The 19,239-nt window shown below is 37.9% G+C and overlaps 1 protein-coding gene across 3 annotated transcripts in view; it reads left to right on the plus strand.

Moving 5' to 3' along the window:
* The first annotated feature begins 666 nt into the window (after positions 1 to 666).
* LOC132101694 (SH3 and multiple ankyrin repeat domains protein 3-like) overlaps positions 667 to 19,239 on the plus strand; it is a 229,905-nt gene continuing 211,332 nt past the window's right edge. For all 3 annotated transcript variants that reach the window (XM_059506835.1, XM_059506836.1, XM_059506837.1), the window contains exon 1: positions 667 to 1,041. In XM_059506835.1, the coding sequence (XP_059362818.1) occupies positions 724 to 1,041 (318 nt within the window). In that variant the 5' untranslated portion in view covers positions 667 to 723. The remainder of the gene's footprint in view (positions 1,042 to 19,239) is intronic.

Below are 19,239 nucleotides of genomic sequence, written 5' to 3' on the forward strand. Positions count from 1 at the left end.
GTTGTTGATTCAGGGTTAGCATCATCTGAGGTCCTCTGATGGTCAGCATCATCTCTTCTCAGGTGTTCTGGATCCAGACTGGAGCTTGTGTAAATCCTAGTTACCACGGGATGTAAATCCTGTGGCAAAACAAAGAAACAAATAGAGACATCAATAGCATAGCTGCTGTTCCAACAAAGTAAAATTAATTAGTTTAACCCAAGCTAAAGAATAAGAATGCACATTTGATCAGATACAACTATACTCACAATTTAAGATACATTATTCAAATGTTTGGCGAAAGAGATGCGTTTTTAATCTAGATTTAAACCCCGAACATTATCAGGAAGGCTATTCCAGAGTTTGGGAGCCAAATGTGAAAAAAGATCATTAGAGATCATTAGAATTATTTTGTGAAGTAATCTGATTATTTTGCATTATTTAACGCTGCTGCATTGTTCATTGATGAATGTGTTAAAAATTGGCATTATAGCCTACAGGTTTGATACTTGAAAAGCTTAATCACAGCACACATCTAACCTATCTCTCTTTCTCTCTCTCTAATCCTCTCTTGCATCTACCCTCCTCTCTCTCTCTCCCTCTCTCTCTCTCTCTCCCTCTCTCCCTGCACTGGTGTGTGTGTGTGTGTGTGTGTGCGCGCGCGTGTGCCAGCAGCTCCCCGTGTGTGTGTGCGCGTGTTCGTGAGGGAGGCACTATGCAGTCGGAGCTCCACACACACAGAGCATGCCTGTGAGTGCGGGCTCGGGCAAACATGAGCCTTCCCAGCCCAGAGATCGTCCACAACAGCAGCCTGAACTCCCGTCTGAGCCCCCCTCTGCCCTCCCCCTCTCCTCTCTCCCTCTCTCACTGCCTCTCTCTCTCCCTCTTCTCATCTACTCTCGCCCTGCGCAGCCTCTTCCCCGCCACCTCTCCAGCACCAGCCGGGGGGACATCTCCCGCTCTCCGCACGCCGACGTTTGCCGAGCGCCGGCCGGCCCCATGGAGGAACCCCAGGGCAACACACTGGTCGTCCGCATAGGCATCCCTGACCTGCAGCAAACGGTGAGTCCTGTCAGCGCTCCAAACTCTCTCTCTCTCTGTCTTTTATTGCCTGTCCTGTTCTCTTCTCTTTCAAGCATGCACTTGATTGTTCTCTTTCTTTTTTTATCTGTTTTATCCTCCTCACTCTTTTTGCTCTTGAACACAACCCATCTTTATTAGTGCGACTGCGGCGGACTTTGAAAACTGGGTTCTTGGAGAGAGATGGAAAATCAAAGGTAGATACAGTGGCGGGTGGGTTATTGGAGCTTTACTGTAATTCACAGGGACTTTTTCCTGCCAGTTGCGAGGTTGTCAAGACTTGTCAGTTGGGTTGCAGCGTACAGCATACCGCGTCCCCAGGGCACTCTGGAGCGACATATGGTGCTGATGGATATGAGAGCCCCATATTCAAGTGCAGTAACACACCTGTTCCTTTTGGACAGATACAGGTGTTACGGTTGCAGGTGACACATTTAATTTAATAATTTTATTTCAGTTTTGCACACACTGAAGCCAGGATTTGGAGGTGTGCTTGAACTTTGATTGCATATGAGCATGGCTTTCATTTCTATTTTTTTTACCTGAGGTTGGTTGTGACGTGTTGAGGGTGTGATTAAGGTGAGAACTGGCAATTTTGATTCATGACTGGACGAGATGAGGGTCTGTTTCCAATTTGTCCTTGTAGTCCCGGGCAACATCTAACCATTAGCTTTCCCAATACAAATATACTATACTTATGATATATACACTGGCGTTTAAAAGTTTGGTGGCGGTAAGTCTCTTATGGTCACCACCAAGGCTGCATTTATTTGATCAAAAATGCAGTAAGAACAGTAATATTATGAAAAAATATTTCAATTCAAAATAAGAGTTTTCTGTTCCAATATATTTTAAATTGTAATTTATTCATGTGATGCAAAGCTGAATTTTCAGTGTCATTACGCCAGTCTTCAGTGTCACATGATCCTACAGAAATCATTCTAACATGATGATTCATTCTTATTATTAATGTTGAAAGCAGTTGTGCTTCTTAACATTTTTGTGGAAATCATGTTTTTTTTAATGGTGTAAATATATTTAACTGTTTTTATTTAATTTATTGCATCCTTGCTAAAAATCTGACAGACTCTAAAGCCCTGTTCACACCAGGAACGATAACTATAAAGATAACAATATTAGCGTCCACACCAGCAAACGATATCGTCTGCTTATTTTAAGTGCACGATCGTCTGCCGCTTTAAATTCTCAAGCTTGTTACAGCAGGATGGATTCTGATTGGCTGTCAATTTTTTATCGTTCATCAGCTGGAGAAAAATAGTTTTGAATGTGATTCCAACAATATCGTTTCTCTTTGTCTTTATCATTAAACTTTTGTGGTGTGGACTTCTTTAATATTGAGAACAATTTGTAAAACTATATCTTTATCTTTATAGTTATCGTCCTTGATTTGAACAGGCCTTAAGCCTTTGAATTTTAGTAAATGTTGCTTGCTAAAAAAAAGTATTTTGTTGGAATACACAGCTAATTTTGAATGGATGTCAAAGGAAATGTGCTAACAGAGCCATGCTAACTATCCAAACCATGACCCCTTTGAGTTGAGCAGGGATTGTGGGATTAGCAGCAGTGTGGAGTATAATGTGAGAGCATCAGAAATGCTTTATGCTTTATAGCTTTATGCAAATAATACGAAGCTGCCAGCCAATGGCTGTGAGGATCTCAAAATGTCTCAAAATGTACCAGTAGTGCTGTAACTTCTGGTTGGTTCTGTATTCTAACATATATTTGAGCCTGGTTTTAACTGCAAGTTCTGAACATTAATTATAGCTCAAATATGGCTGGGTTAACAAAAGTGTCACTTGTGCACAACAGCGATTAAAAAAATGTTTAATGCTTTTGCTTAATGCTTAAAAATGTGTAATGCTTTTGCTTAATGCTTAAAAAAGCAATCATTGACCATGCTGAAGGTAATCAAATGTTGCTTAGCTGTGGGGTTTTTTGCCAGTGTCATCTTTTTTAGCCAGTGACCTCCATTGGAAATACGCTTAGCAAATGTCCAAACAATGAAGTCCAAGTTATTCTGACATAGATGAATATGACAGTTGAATAGAAATGCCTACTAGTGGCCAGCAGCAACTGGTTAGTCATTAGTAGCTCATTGTGGAAGGGTTTATTTCTGTTGGGTTAATGGATGGTCCCTGCCCATTTGTTCAGGTTCTAGTCTGAGGTTTAATTGTTTGGACTGAGATGGAGCTGATGTTGTGTTCCAAGGATATAACCAAATATTCTAGTTCGGGGGACCAAATGGAAAAGTTTAAAGGTCCCGTTCTCCGTGATCCCATGTTTCAAACTTTAGTAAGTGTGTAATGTTGTTGTTACAGTATAAGTAATATCTGTAAAATTATAAAGCTCAAAGTTCAATGCCAAGTGAGATATTTTATTTAACAGAATTCGCCTACATCGAACGGCCAGTTTGTACTACATCCCTCTAGTTCCTGCAGTAATGACGTCACTAAAACAGACTAACCTCCGTCCACAGGAATACACAAAAAAGGGGGCATGGTCTTGTTGTGCTCTCACGAAGAAGAGGAAGAGTTGCGTTTGTGTTTGTCGCCAATTCGTCGAAACGCTGTTATTTTCATCTCTGAGTCCAATCACCTTTGTTTGGGCTTCCCAGGGACGCTGTATTTAGAGATCAATGGTTACAATTTATGTTTAACTTGGTTCCCGAAAATTGTAATCCACATGTAAAACTAGGTGCAGCACATTTTGCTGAGGACAGCTTCCTCAATCTCAATCAGTTTAATGCCGGGTTCGCACAAAGATTATTCTTGAAAGAGCAGTTCCCTCTTTGCCTGGAGAAGGCGTTGTTTATGGACCACAACTAGTAAGTGTATTTTATTATTAAAGTTGGTGCGTTTAACAGTTTCTGTAACTTATTACACAAAGGGCAACGCTGTTTAGCTTTGTTAACTAGATGGTAGGGGTGTGCAAAAAATCGAATGCGATTTTCATGCACATCTCTGCAGTAAAGGCGTTCTGTGAATACGTAGAAGTACGTCTCCAGCACGTGCGTTCAGATAGGGTTTGCCAGGTTTTCAAAACAAATCCTGTCCACTTGCTTCTCAAAACTAGCCCAATCGCGTTTCCGGGAGGGCAGCGTGCGCTAAGCTGCTGTCGAATCACAACACAGGAACCGCTGGCACAATCAGAACTCATTACGTATTTCTGAAGGAGGGGCTTTGTGTGAAAAATACTGTTTTTTTACACGCGAAACATGAACACATGTTATATTGCACACTGTAAACACAATCAAAGCTTCAAAAAAGCACGAAAAACGGGACCTTTAAGAAATGATCTTAAGAAGAACATTTTGACTGATGAATATATCTATGTGTCTACCCGTTTTAGTTGATTGGTTCTCAGTCTGTTTAGTTGATTCCTTTTGGTGCATTTGATGCCAGTTAAGTGAGTACCTGCAGTAGAATGAGTGAGCATCAGATCAATGGCTCATTCTGCCTGTCAGAAATGTGTTTCTTCTCCATTCTTTCATCCTCGCTCTCGGCCCTGTATGAGTGTGCATTGGTGACCATGCATGCATTAGTGTGGTGGACTTCTGTTTGCATGTGAGTGTTTAAGTGTGTGGTGATGTGTCAGAGCCTCATTAAAAGCAGAAAGCCATAGTGTTAACGAGCACTGTCCTTTAGCAGGGTCCAAGTATCTATGTTAATAACGAGAGGTGAATGAGAGCAGAGAGAATGTGTTAAATGCCAGATTTTCACTGGCGTATCCCACCACCAATCGCCTTTCAAATGCTAACTCGCACCCGCTAAGTCCTGATAGTATCTTTGGGATCATTATAATCCAAATAAACAATATCAGATTGCAATCTCTATTTTCATGTGCCCATATCTGCCTCCTGAGAGCATGAGGAACTCTGAGAAATCATGAATGTCTCGCACAACGTATAAATGCATTTTTGAGGAGGAGGGGGTCTTTGGTGTTTGTTAGATCAGAGGATTTCAAACTTTTTGATCTGAAGGACAACCAACTATGGTGCTCTTCTTATAAAAGACCCCCATCCTAAATTATAATGCATCATTTTTTATATAATAAAGTGTGTGTAATATATAAGATTTGATAAATGTTGACCTGTTTTTATTATTATTATCATTATTATTATTATTATTATGCATCCTTTTATTTTATTTATTGCACACTCCTTTGCTGGTCCCAGGATCTAGTTTGAAAACCGCATTTTTTTACTGCTCAACAATATCATTGTCATTATATTCAACATTTAGAGCATATCATGTTTTAAAAATAAATAGTATAATATAATTATGAAGCGCTTTGGGTGTACAGTAGTACTAAAGCACTAAATATATGCCTCATTCATTCAATGTTCAAAATAATACTCAGATAATTTGCTCTTGGTAGGATTTTATGAGAATTATTTGAGCTCATATTGAGATGATCTGATGTTTGGTTGTAGACTTCGCATCTTGACAAATTTGGGGACGTTTTGAAACAATGTTGAGAATCCATAGAAGAGACACGTGAGATTAATGGACACTTTTTCTCTGGAGGAAAACCTAAAGTCTCTATTTGCTCTCCAGTTTATTTATTAACATTAGATATTAGAAAGAGTTGTTATGTGTAGAATATCCATGCCTTCAGTTGAAAATAAAAAGTGCACTTTAAAAAAAAAAAGAAAAAAGAAATCGTCCATTGATCTTTTGCAGAGCTGCCTTTGGCAGTGATTACAGCTGCGAGACTTACTCTAAGTAGGCTTGCGTCTTCTGGATTTGCAGAACTGGATTTGGTCAGTTATTCCTGTGTCCTCCATGCAGATGCTCTGTGGATCATCTGTGAACTTTAATCTTCAGGTCTCTGAACACATTTTCTGTGGGGTTTAAATCTCGGCTTTGACTGTGCCATTTAGAGACGTCCAGAAAAACTGCCCCCTTACGGCAAGTACTGGTCATTGTCGTAGTCTAAGTCTGGTGGGTTTTTTTCCCATTGCAGATTTCATTTGGTTCCATTCAGTTAGCTCCTTCAGATCTCCCAGTTCTAGCCCATAAAAAGCTTCCTGCTCCATAAACCTGCTTGACTTCATGGTTTTAGTGATTTTTGCTTGCCAAAGAGAGAGATGTTTCATAAGATCTCTCATAAGATCTAGGAAGTTTTTCTGTAGTCTTCTCAAAGTCCTGGAAGTGCCAGTTGGCGAGACTTGGTTCTGGCACAGGTCTAGTAAACAGGAGTGGCCAGGGTCCTCATTACTCTTTTTGGATGGATAACCAGTATTTAGTTTTTTAAATGTCTTTCATTTTTTCAATGATGGTCTTCACAATGCTTTTAGAAATGTTCAACATTTTAACATTGTATACTGTATGACCTCATGTGGATGAGTGTGATTATGCATGTCCAACCAAGTGAACTATGAATGTCTTGTGCACTTTATTTGTATACACTGTTAGCAATTGATGTAATTTTACAGTACATTTTACAACAATACACTGTATTCATGGTTTTTATTGTAAATGCAAATGCATGATGGGAAATTGATGGACAGTCCTGTAATATTATTGTAACTACACTGTAGAAGCATTGTTTTAAAGACACCACAAAGCATTGTGGGATAGCATTAAAACTGGTACTTTCATATTCTTTCTAGCATAAAAAAGTCCAGTTTCCATATTAGTATAATGTTATTTTAAGGTTAGTAAAATGTTCCTGCAACATTATCTCAGTCATTCAAACACCTGCTTTGAACAAGCAAGAAAGAAAGAGAAATAAGAACACAAACTACAACTTTCTTCAGCCACAACTCCACAAACAGCATTACCAGCTTCACTTATAGTAATACTAACCAGAATTATTTTATTTCTGTCATGCATCTACAGAAGTTCTTATTGAGAATTCACAGAGGTTAAGATGTTGATGTCTTATTGAAAATGTTTTTTTGAGATCACCATCATAGAGATCAGGGTTTGCTTCAGTTGTGCTCTTGACCCTCAACTTTTGCTGCAATACTTCTTTCTGCAGCAGTTGCAGTTGTTTTCAGAAAACATTACTGCATATATAAAGCAGATCAACAAGTCTGTTTTAATAGCAACCTACTGACTGCACTAAAATGGTTTAAGTGACCCAACTGATATAAAAATACATAATTTGAAACACTGTTGTGGTTTGTACACTGATGTTTAACAGTGTATAAATATTGTCTTTTCTAACTTTTTGTTTAAAACATGTTTTAGGTTATTTATACACTCACAGACATCAACATTTGGCGTATGAAACACAACAATGGTGACATGTTTCATGCCAGCATACAAAACATGGCAAAACATGGCTCCCAGCATGCATTGCTGCAATTTTGTTTTTCGGGATTGTCACCACTGTTGAGGATTGTACGACAACAATACAAAATACAACATTTTATTGTATTAATGCTACTGTAATCACAGCAACATTGCTGTATAAACACAGAATTTTATTGTATTAAATCAACAGTCTATTTCTTGTATATTACTTGGTGTAAATTCACGGCAATTAGTTGCCAGGAGTTTCCTGCAAAAATACAATTCATTTTTAACAGTGTACTTTCTAAAAACTAATTATCACAAGCATTCAAAATAATTATAGTTAATAATAAAAGTGTCCAGACTAAAATTAAAGTCAAGATAAAAAGTGCAAGTTAAAAAGGTTTGAATTGATTATGAAAGGTTTATACCTGAAGAGTTGTGAAGGTTTGGTTGCACTCGCTTTGCAAATCCCTCACCTTGCATTAATGTTGCATCTGCTTACAGTTTGTCTTGCGAGCATAGTTGGCTGTGTTCACTGCAGGCGGACTTCCAAATGACTGTGTAGATTAATAAAAAGCAGGAAATTATGTGTAGAGAAGAGCACATGTCTCTGGAGGGTTTCGGTTAAGGATTTCAAAGTGTGACAAAAGCCCTATTCCCTGACGTTAATCGCAGAGGGACACCTGTGATGTACTTACACATGGCACAGCCTACAGGGACCTCACTGCTGGGAGAGAAATGTTTCGCTTTACAGTAGATTACAGGCGAAAAAGTCTGACTGTACGCATGTGGGTGTGTGCACTCTTCATGTCAGGTAAAAGGATGACTAAGGAAACTAACCTGCTCGTATCTTGTGTGAAATTCATATAATTTCCCAAAGAGAAAGATGTTCATGTCTTCAGCTTTTCCTTTTTCACATATTGGTTTTGCTTAAAGGAAGAGCTCCCTCAAAAATGAAAATTCTGTTATCATTTTCTCACCCTCATGTCATTCCGAACCCTTATGAGTGACTTTCTTTCTTCAGGGGAACACAAAAGAAGACATATTGTGTAATATCTAGACATTTTTTTTTTTCAGAATGGGGACTGGGACTGTTTAGCTCCATCAAACGATCAGAAAGCCGTACAAAAGCAGTCCGTATGACTCACGTGTCTTTGTGTGAAATTTAAGTCATTAATAGGTAGCTTTAAGTAGTTCTCAAATCTCATGCATCAAGATTCGTTGTGCTAGATTTGACATTAATATTGCCTGACATTAGTGACGTCAAACTGCTTTGCAAGCTGAGGGGATTTTCAGTAAATAATGACTTATAATTTGGTCTGTTCCTCTAACAAACATGAATTCTGAAGATTTGGAATATATTGCAGTACTTGTGATTTTTCATCATGTTTCTAGCTTTAACAATCCACATTATGAAAAAAAAACACTCTTGACATTCTGCAATATATCTCCTATTGTGTTCCACGGAAGAAATGAAATCATACAGGTTTGGAACGACGTGAGGGTGAGTAAATGATGACAGAATTTTCATTTCGGGTGAACTATCCCTTTATTGGTTTCATATTGACTGCCAGTCCCACCCACAGAGATGTCTGGCATGAGGTAGTTCATTCAGATTACCCAGCTGAGCTGTGCTGCTCAAATACATGCAATTTGCCTTTAAAGCAAAACTTGATCTTGTGTCTCTGCTTCAACAGCAGCTCTCAAACACTGGCTAAGAAAGGAGCCAATTACCCATGTCAGATTCAGAGATTTGTAGAATGTATTCAGGAACATCTGCATGTATTTTTCCATACTGTATATTGAAAGATGTTTGGTGGTTTGGTTTGGAGTAGTCAAAGTAACTTGTGCACTATATAATTTTTAGGAGTCATACTGTATAGAAGCTTTGTATGAAGAGTAGTTGTTGTTTGGCAAGCATGAGTAATATTAGAGCAATTTTCAGCAAATATCATCTTAAATTTTGGTCTTTTTCTCACATAATCATCTATCATCTGACATTAGAATACTTGGAATAAAGTGCAAAGTCGTATGGACCATGTCAGAGGAGTGACAGCTCATAGCTCATTGAACAAAAATTAGGAAATTAATTAGTAAACTGGCCACAAGTGTATATGTAGCGGGACATTCTTGTTTCGAGGCCAAGATCAATAAATATTTATTTATTTATTTCTGCACGTCATTTGTGGGGCACTGTAGTTTTGTGATATATATATACAGTACAGACCAAAAGTTTGGACACACCTTCTCATTCAAAGAGTTTTCTTTATTTTCATGACTATGAAAATTGTAGAGTCACACTGAAGGCATCAAGGGCTATTTGACCAAGAAGGAGAGTGATGGGGTGCTGCGCCAGATGACCTGGCCTCCACAGTCACCGGACCTGAACCCAATCGAGATGGTTTAGGGGTGAGCTGGACCGCAGACAGAAGGCAAAAGGGCCAACAAGTGCTAAGCATCTCTCGGGGAACTCCTTCAAGACTGTTGGAAGACCATTTCAGGTGACTACCTCTTGAAGCTCATCAAGAGAATGCCAAGAGTGTGCAAAGCAGTAATCAAAGCAAAAGGGGGCTACTTTGAAGAACCTAGAATATGACATATTTTCATTTTTTTCACACTTTTTTGTTATGTATATAATTCCATATATAATTCCACATGTGTTAATTCATAGTTTTGATGCCTTCAGTGTGAATCTACAATTTTCATAGTCATGAAAATAAAGAAAACTCTTTGAATGAGAAGGTGTGTCCAAACTTTTGGTCTGTACTGTATATATATATATATATATATATATATATATATATCCCCGGTGGGGATAAATTTATGCCCCCCTCAAAGTGATCAGTACTGCTACACAAGTTTTGTGATCCGTCTCGCCACTAATCACGGATCCGTGGTTTGATTAAAGTCAATTTTATTTTAAAATGCGCTGGCTCTGCCGTGCAGCCTCTCTGTATTCACCACTCTGCAGACTTGCTCAATGTCCCGCCCATGGCGCTATCTGATTGGTTACACCTCACAAGTAATAGCCTATCAACACTTGCGAAACGGTTGAAGCCAGCCCGCTGGGCAGTGCAGTTGCCAATTTGGCCACTTTGTCGCTAGATTTAGCGATTTTTTTTTTCCAAAAAAAGCGACTAGTGACAAATCTAGCGACTTTTTGGACAATCATTATTTCTCTGAGACTCTCTGGTGCTGCTGCACGAGCGCGAGGTCTCTCTTTCCCAGCGCGAGCCTCTCTCACTGCATCTGCTATGTTCAGCAAGCACAGAGAAGAGCAGCACTTTCAGTTAAAAAAAAGATATTCTGTTGCTTCTAACTCTATTTTACAAGCAAGTATAGCTGACATCAGTCACAGCGCCAACCACTGACTTTATCGTATGTGTATTTTATTTCATTAGTGCAGATTAATGTTTGAGAGCTGGTTATATAGTCTTAATGGACCGCGTTTCAGTCATTATAATATTCATTCCGTTGTCTGACAACAGAAACATTAAAATAATAAAAAAGTAATAAAAACAGTTTTATTGAGAATTAAATTAAATGGCTGAATTAAATGCAGTATGTGAGCATAGGGAGGTAATATAATACGACGCACTTACGTCATAAATATGCTAATTAGCGCATGACGTCACGAATTAAAATGTTTCAAAACACCCCCCCCCCCTCTGTTTTTTTCACAAATCGCACCCTGTATATGTATATATATATACAGACTGTTTAATGAAAGCTACTCGTATTGGATTTTAAACCAATTAAGTGTCAATTCTAGCAGTGTCCCGTGCAGTTTGGTGATTGTACTTGTTCGTGATGCTCTAGTAATCAGGCTCTTGGTCCCAGATCTCCTGTTGACAGATGGCATGTGTGGCTCAGTACGGACGCAGAACACAGTGACAGCTGTAATACACACCTTACAGTCCACCTGGCCTTCGGATGTCTAATGAGTGTTTAAAACATGGAGTAGCATTCTCAGCACATTTAACTTCCATAATGTGATTTTTGAGTTTTCAGTGGGAAATAATGTAGGGAGGTACATGATTAATTGCAATAAAACCGAAATCGCTTTATGGCTTTGTAACGTTCAGCCTAACAGGGTTACAGCTGAGTGCGATTCTCAAATCAGAAAGACTGTGATTTAATTAAATAAATATAATGCATGTGTTTGAGAGCAAAGTGCAGCACGGAGTTCTATTACATGTGAGCAGCTTATGATCCAGCGTTTTCAGTGTCTCCGCGTGTGGTAAATTCTGCTCCACACAAACTCATCCCTGCATCTGTTCTGAGTTTGGGTTAGGGTCACTTATCATGTGCATTTAGGAACATGTGCCGAACACCTTCCCAGAAGAAGTGTTATAACTTTAACAACTTCCTTCCGTTTTCTGCCAAAATAAAAGCTCAATGGTTTAATGTTTCAAAATGGAAAAAACTAAATAAATAAATTAAGACATAAATATTACATATATAAATAAATATTAGTATTGCCGTTGCAATTTATGGTTGTATTGTGTAATTAAATAATTAATATTATGATATTATTTTTGTTAAATACGCTTTTAGTTTTATTTTACCATGAAATGTTACAATAGTAATATTCAAATATTATTATTATTATCATATTAAACAATTATGCATCCCTACAAAGAAGCACAGCAAATCTGGAGCTTTTTTATTTATTTAAATCGCAATTTAAATTTTTATCAAAAAAAAGTCTTGCTGGCATCGGCATTGCTTTTAATTATTACATTCATATCATTTACAGGGGAAAAAATTCAATTCAATTAAATTTTTTCTCTTCTGGACATTTATTAAGAAAGCAAATACAGTGTGATTGATTTTGTTTCATTTGGCTTTACTGTCTTACAGTGTATAGCAGCATAGTTTAAACAAAACCTCCCGGTGCCAGGTATATGTAGTCAGTGGTCAACTTGATGTTGTCTTCCAGAACGATATGCCATGTTACTGAGGCGAGACGGCATCATCCGAGCTTGAGACAGAATGATGGGTCTGAGACAGCAGAATCTCTGGAAGACTGGTGGCTGACTGCAGCTGTCCGATCTAATGCTCGTCTTGGACTCACCGCTTTGGGATCTGATTATTTTTTGGTTAGCCTTATTACCCCCGCTGCTTAATAAAGGCCATTAATTGAGAGCATCTTTTGTTTGGACCTCAGCAGAAGAGATTAGCCATTCACCTCAGCCACTGCAAGCTGTCTAAACTACATAAAGAGCCTGCTTTCTCCGTCTCATTCTCATTCATTTTTCTGTCAGTCTATACTTAAATAGAGGTAATGGATGCATTTTTAACACCACAGCATGCTTGCAACAGTAATGCATGGTCATAAATATGCTTTTAACTCAGTGTTCAATGGTGTCACTTCACGAGGATCATCTTTTTTTCACACTCTCTGTTTGATCATTTAGCTTCCCTTTCTTACGCTGTCATCACTACATCGAGACATCCTAGTCTCCTGTGTTCTCTCTGTCTGTGTTTTTAGAAGGCATCTTGCCCCCTCTTCTGGCACACACGTTCGCTCGGCACGACGATGCCATCCATCACGGTCGAGGCTTCATTTGCGAAGGCGTCTCACGTTCTTCCAATGCTATTTTTAGCTCATTCAAACCCAACCTGCACTAGCATGTCTGCCGCGGACTCTCCCAGACCGTCTGGACACAGCACACACTCACATGCACACAAATGAGAGCTGGGTTTGAGAACTGACCGTCTGGAGCTTGTTATTCAGGTGTGTCCTGCATTCATCTGAGCAGGTGAAGGGAGCCGCCCCCGGTGGACTCTGGGATTGATGTGCATGTGGCACTGAGAGCAAACCTCAACTGAGATCTATGCTGCTTCGGGCATTTGCACTTTCTCTGTTTTTTAAGCAGAGTAAAGCTTTCTTTTCCCTCTAAAGCTGTGAAAGCAGGAACAATTATCTCTGAAAAGAATCGATCTGATATACGTATACTGTGTATATATATATGTGTGTGTGTGTGTGTGTGTGTGTGTGATATTTGAATAGTAGTGTGTGTGAGTGTGTGTGTGTGTATATATATATCTATCACGGGTGGCAGCTGGCACACCTAAAAATAGATGCAGAATTATTTTTTATAGTCTCAATAAAAAATGTTTACTAAACTTGGGCTATTGTTGTTTACGTAGAAAATATATATATTTTTAAATCAACCCTTTCACGCGTAAGTTACAAATATTTTAACTGACCCCTTGTTTCCATGGCGACGCGTCATGATTGTCACGTGACACACCGCAGCCACTAACAGATGTATCGGTATTCGTTTTATTTAGTTTTTCATTTTTTATTAAAATATATACACAATCTTGCTTACCATGTCAACTATCTGATATTCCGATTCTTCGTTTAAAAACCTTTATAAATTATCTTGATCTATAACGAGATGAGCGCTGCAGTTAAGAGTCCTGTCAGCCGGATTTAACGTACAGCACTTTAATTCCCCAGTTTTTGGCTGTTGAACTGGATGAAGAATATAGTAAACTTTATTGTTCTGCTATGTCTGTCTGATATATGAATAAAACACGTCGGCAAATTACATTTGATTAGATAGTTTTTGCTGCTTCCATAGACATCAGTGTGTATTTTACCAATGTATTTTTTTACTAGGGATTATGTATATTTAAATGTATGAAACCTAAAATAAACATTATGTGGTTGAAAACACTGCATATTAATTGTGATATATGACAAGCGCTGAGCGCGTCCGTCTCTGGCTCAGTGCCAGCCAATGCGCGAAAGCTGTTTGAATCTGGCAGTTCTGGCTGTGACGCCACTGAACGTTCTAAATCATACTCTCAGGGGCATAGAAATAAGAATCCAATATATGGTGCAATAATGCTAAAAATGTTAAAATGTAATTTACATTTTAAATTATTTTTGTTAAAATATATCTGCCGACATTCGGACTGCCAACCAATCAGCAAACAGCAGCTGACTGTGACCCCATCAGTCTATGATATAAACAGATAATTTTTGATTGCACATTGCTAGCTAGCAATATGTCACATAGCTCCTTTCTTAATTTTTTTTTTAGCAAAAAACCTCGGCTTGATGGACAGCCGGACACAAGGCCTAACGTTACACCTGATGAGGATGTTTCTCCCTCCCCGGGCTCAACATCAACAGACAGTGTTGCCAGATTGGAAATGTCCAAGTATCGTACAAGAAGTACAAAATTATCGTATTTGGAAGAAAATTATTACATTTGACAATTAACTACATTTTGACACGACCTGCAAATTACCACTAGGAGTATGGTTGGACGGAAGCAGTGCGACAAAAATACCATAATTTTGCACAGTAATCTGACAATAAATGCGGCACACCCAGATTTTCATATGCACACCCAGAGTCTCTTTTCTGGCTACACTACTGATATATATACACACACACACACACACACACACACACACACACACACACACTACTATTCAAACGTTTGGGGTCAGGCAGGAAGATATTTTGGAAAAATATCACAAGAATGCTCACAAAGGCTGCATCATTTCAGGATAGTGCGACACTGAAGACTGGAGTAATGATGCTGAAGATATCTTAATTCATCTTAAAATATATTTACAGAGAAAAAAGGTAATAATATTTCAAAATATTACTGTTTTTAGCAGCCTCGGTGAGCAAAAAAAACAGAGAGTTCTTTCAAAAAGATTTAAAAAACCAAACCCATCCGAACTTTTGAACAGCCTGTTCTCAGTTAAGCAAGGAGAAAAGGATTTCCTCAGCTTTACTACAGCACGGTACAGTCTCTTCCCTGCGGCAGTGCTTCTCTAGACGGCATCTTTATCCAATTATTAATTAGCTTCTTCATTCATTGATTCTTAAACTCCAGCCTGTGGCACAACGCACACACCTGTAGTAACTGGTGCAGAGAGGTAATGATTGGATATGAGGAGGTCAACACACAAGAAATGACTGAATTTAGGATGGCAAATCTGTAAGCATCAGAGACTCATGACAACTTATGTTAGATCTTGACCCTGCTGAAAAAACAAACAAAAAACAATAATGGTTTCCACTACAAATATCATTGCAAACATTACAAACCTTTGCGACATGACATACAGCCAAGTATGGTGACCCATACTCAGAATCTCTGCTCTGCATTTAACCCATCCGAATTGCACACACACACAGCAGTGAACACACACACACTGTGAACACACACCTGGAGCAGTGGGCAGCCATTTATGCTGCGGCACCCGGGGAGCAGTTGGGGGTTTGGTCCCTTGCTCAAGGGCACCTAAGTCGTGGTATTGTCAGCCCGAGACTCGAACCAACAACCTTAGATTTAGGAGTCAAACTCTCAAACCACTAGGCCATGACTTATTTTCAAATTGAAATTGTTTATAATGCATAATAGTGACAGTAAAATATGTAGTTTAGGTATGGGAGTGACATATGCTGAGTTTTGATATTTCGGTATGGTTTTTGGGCTTGTTTGGGGTTATTTTTGATTGGGCAGGTATTGTTGCACAGACCTGGCAACCCTATCCAGTAGTGTTTTTAGGTCATATTCCATTAGAATGTAGTGGGATAAGGCAACAATTTAGCTGTAGAGACCTACAGGGACCATTACAGTTTCCATTAAAACCAATACAATTCCCTTTATAACCATTATAAATTCTATAAGGGTTTCTATTGTTTACCTGCAGGTAGAATTTAGTATTATTATTTTGCTGATTTTTGATAATACAATAAAATTGCAACTGGCAATTAGTTTGTTCTCAGAACATTTTAATATTAAACTTATAATGTTTAATACAAATTACAGGGCTGTCTTAGAAATGTACCTCACTTATGGTTATTATACAGAGAGCTTCTCTTTTAAACACTGTTACTGTATTTATTTGTTTCTTATGGTTTTCTGTTTCTCTCTGCAGTGTTCTGTTATTTTTCTGGCCATATCTCTCGTTTCTCTATTAGAGTGGCTGTGTTTGTGGATTCTGGGTGTTCTCACTGTTGAAGTGCCAAAGGGAGCTTCAGTGCCCTGGGCAATTTACATCCCAACACAGACTTTTCTTTTGAGTTGATATAAGTGATTGTGAGCGATTGTTCTCTCACATCTTTGCAGTATGAGAAAGATCCTGAGGGAATGTGTTAGTCCGGCTTTTGCCCATCTAAAATGGTTAGTGTTTGTTTGTAACACAGCCAGAGTGCTGTATGTATTCATTTCTTGTCTAATGTGTTAGTGTTTATGTCACTAATGGAAAAAGTTCTGTGGTAATACTGTGCTATTCTTTATTTACATTTTGCCCTACACTACTGTTCCAAAGTTTGGAATTTGGTAATTTTTTTTATGATTTTATGAATTTTTTTAATGGTTTTAATGCATTTATTTAATAAAAAATAATAATTGTGAAATATTATTGTGATTTAAAATAACTAATTTCTATTTTCATATATTTACAAATATAATTTATTCCTGTGATGCAAAGCAGAATTTTCTTCATCTTTACGATCCTTCTAAAATCATTCTTCAAGAAAAATACAAATTTCTTATCCGTCTTGAAAACTGCTTGATAGTTGATGTTAGCTGGCCATTTGTTAGTTTGCTAAAGATATTTGGGGCAATTTGAGTTTTTTAATATGAACCTCAAAAGATTGTACCATAAAAATTGGCAATTAAATTGTGAATGTCTTACATTTCGGCATTATTTCCCTGTAAGAGCATCATATGTGGATATGTTTTTATGTGTGTATATGTTTGTCGTTTTGTGAGCCTATTGCTACAGTCATCCAGCAGATGAAAGGAGAAGTGCAGCAGTCCTCTCATTTGTACAGCAGATAGAGCTGTAATTTCCTGCTTCTAGAGTGTCTGTGAAGGGAGAAAACTTAGGCTCTCAACCAAACTGAGAACTATTTGTGCATAGGCTATATCATGCCACATGCCTTGTCTCTTATGGAGTAATTGGTGGTCTTTATCAAGAAAACTGTACATCTAGCTGATGTCTGAAAGCCAAACTTCTACATTTATGAACAGATTTTGAGAAATTTTGCATTACATCACTTGCTTTCGATTGGATCCTCTGCAGTGAACGGGTGGCGTCAGAACGAGAGTCCAAATAGCTGATCAAAACATCACAATAATCCACATGCAAGTCAACTATAAATTGTGTGTTGGTAATAAATCCATCAATAAGAGATCATTTGATTTCAGATTGTTGCTTTTGGCTAAAATCCAAGTCCTCTATCTATAATATTGCTTTCTCCAGTGAAAATGTCTTCTTATCTGAATCAGGAGAGAATTATGCACAGATCAAGCGTCATTTAGAAACAAAAACAACCTAAAACAGTTCTAAACAAACATGTAGGTGGATTTTGATGTGAGAGGACAACAGGACATGGATTTTTTCATTGGAGGATGTGTTGTTAAACGAAGTTAAAACGTCTTAATGATGGTTTTGTTTCTTACAAACACACAGCTTTTCTCGTCTTAAGATGGTAATTGATGGACTGAAGTCATGTGGATTATTGTGATGTTTTTATCAGCTGTTTGGACTCTCATTCTGACGGCACCCATTCACTGCAGAGGATCCGTTGGTGAGCAAGTGACGTAATGCGAAATTTCTCCAAATCTGTTCAGAAACAAGCTCCTCTATATTTTGGATGGCCTGAGGGTGAGTATATTTTGGATGAACTATTCCTTTAAAAAAAATAGTAATGTGTCCAAAATACTTAGTATCACCATGATGCATGTCCCAAAATTTTGGGCAAAAGTTTGTTGCTTTTTTACCTCAATGTAAGGTTCTGTAGTCATCAAAACCTCATGAATCTGCTACTCAAAGTCTTTGGGTTCACCTTGACATCTCACTCAACGTTCATCTCAAGACTTTTGTCTTCAGCTTAAGTCATTTTCAGTGTTGACTTTGAGTTAAAGATGACAGCCGTCATATAAGATGTTAGCACAGTAATTTACACCCTGACACACATGGGAACAGGTGTGTGTCAGAGAGAAGATCTTGACTGACGGTAGTGTTGAAGTTAGCTGATGGATGCTCTTAAGCTTGTCCTTAAAGAGTGGAGAGACTTTAATTGCATCTGAAACGAAGACTGCTCTTTCTTCACATGTCCATCACCTTTCCTTTCCACTTCTCTTCCCAAGCCGCTTTACCTGCCTCATCTCTTTCCTTTAGAAATACAGCAACTGGTACAAGACTGGGCTAAATCCAAGACTGGATTAAAATATATTTTAGATTCTGTATTATGGATGAATTTATTATCGTGTAGAATTATAAAACTGAATTTATTTTTTTTATAATAGTCTTAATACTGTATAAAAATCTTTTTAAATGTAAGCTTTTTCCTTAATTTGTATTTTTGTGTGCATAAGATAGTCAAGCCATTAGATAAGAACCATGCTAACATCAGACTGGAGTCTATTGGAGTCAGCTGTGAGTGTTTCTCATGTTGGTGGAGCTCTATCTGTGTGGCATGCATGAGTGAGCGTTAATGTAGTTGTCACTCATGAGGACCATTTTAAATCATTCACTTACAGTATGAGGCTTCATTTCAGTTAGCTATTTAGAAAATAGCTGCCAGTATAAACTGTTGTTAGTGAAGCAGCTCACTAGGGTTTGCTCATTATATATATATATATATATATATATATATATATATACCCAATGTATTAGATTAAAAAACTCCTCAGATGCTCTTGCTTCATTTGGATCAAGATGTCCTTGTGGAAATTCATGATCATCAGATTTTGTGCTTTCATTTTTTTTATTTTTACTCACAATTACCTTTTTTTATGATTTAAAAGAAATCTCCAATGCTCACATCACAAGAATAAATTACATTTTAAAATATATTAAAATGGAAAACATTTCGTTTCGACTTTAATATTATTTCATAAAAACAAAAGTTTTACTG

Source organism: Carassius carassius, chromosome 23 (genome assembly GCF_963082965.1).
Source record: "Carassius carassius chromosome 23, fCarCar2.1, whole genome shotgun sequence".
NCBI lineage: Eukaryota > Metazoa > Chordata > Actinopteri > Cypriniformes > Cyprinidae > Carassius > Carassius carassius.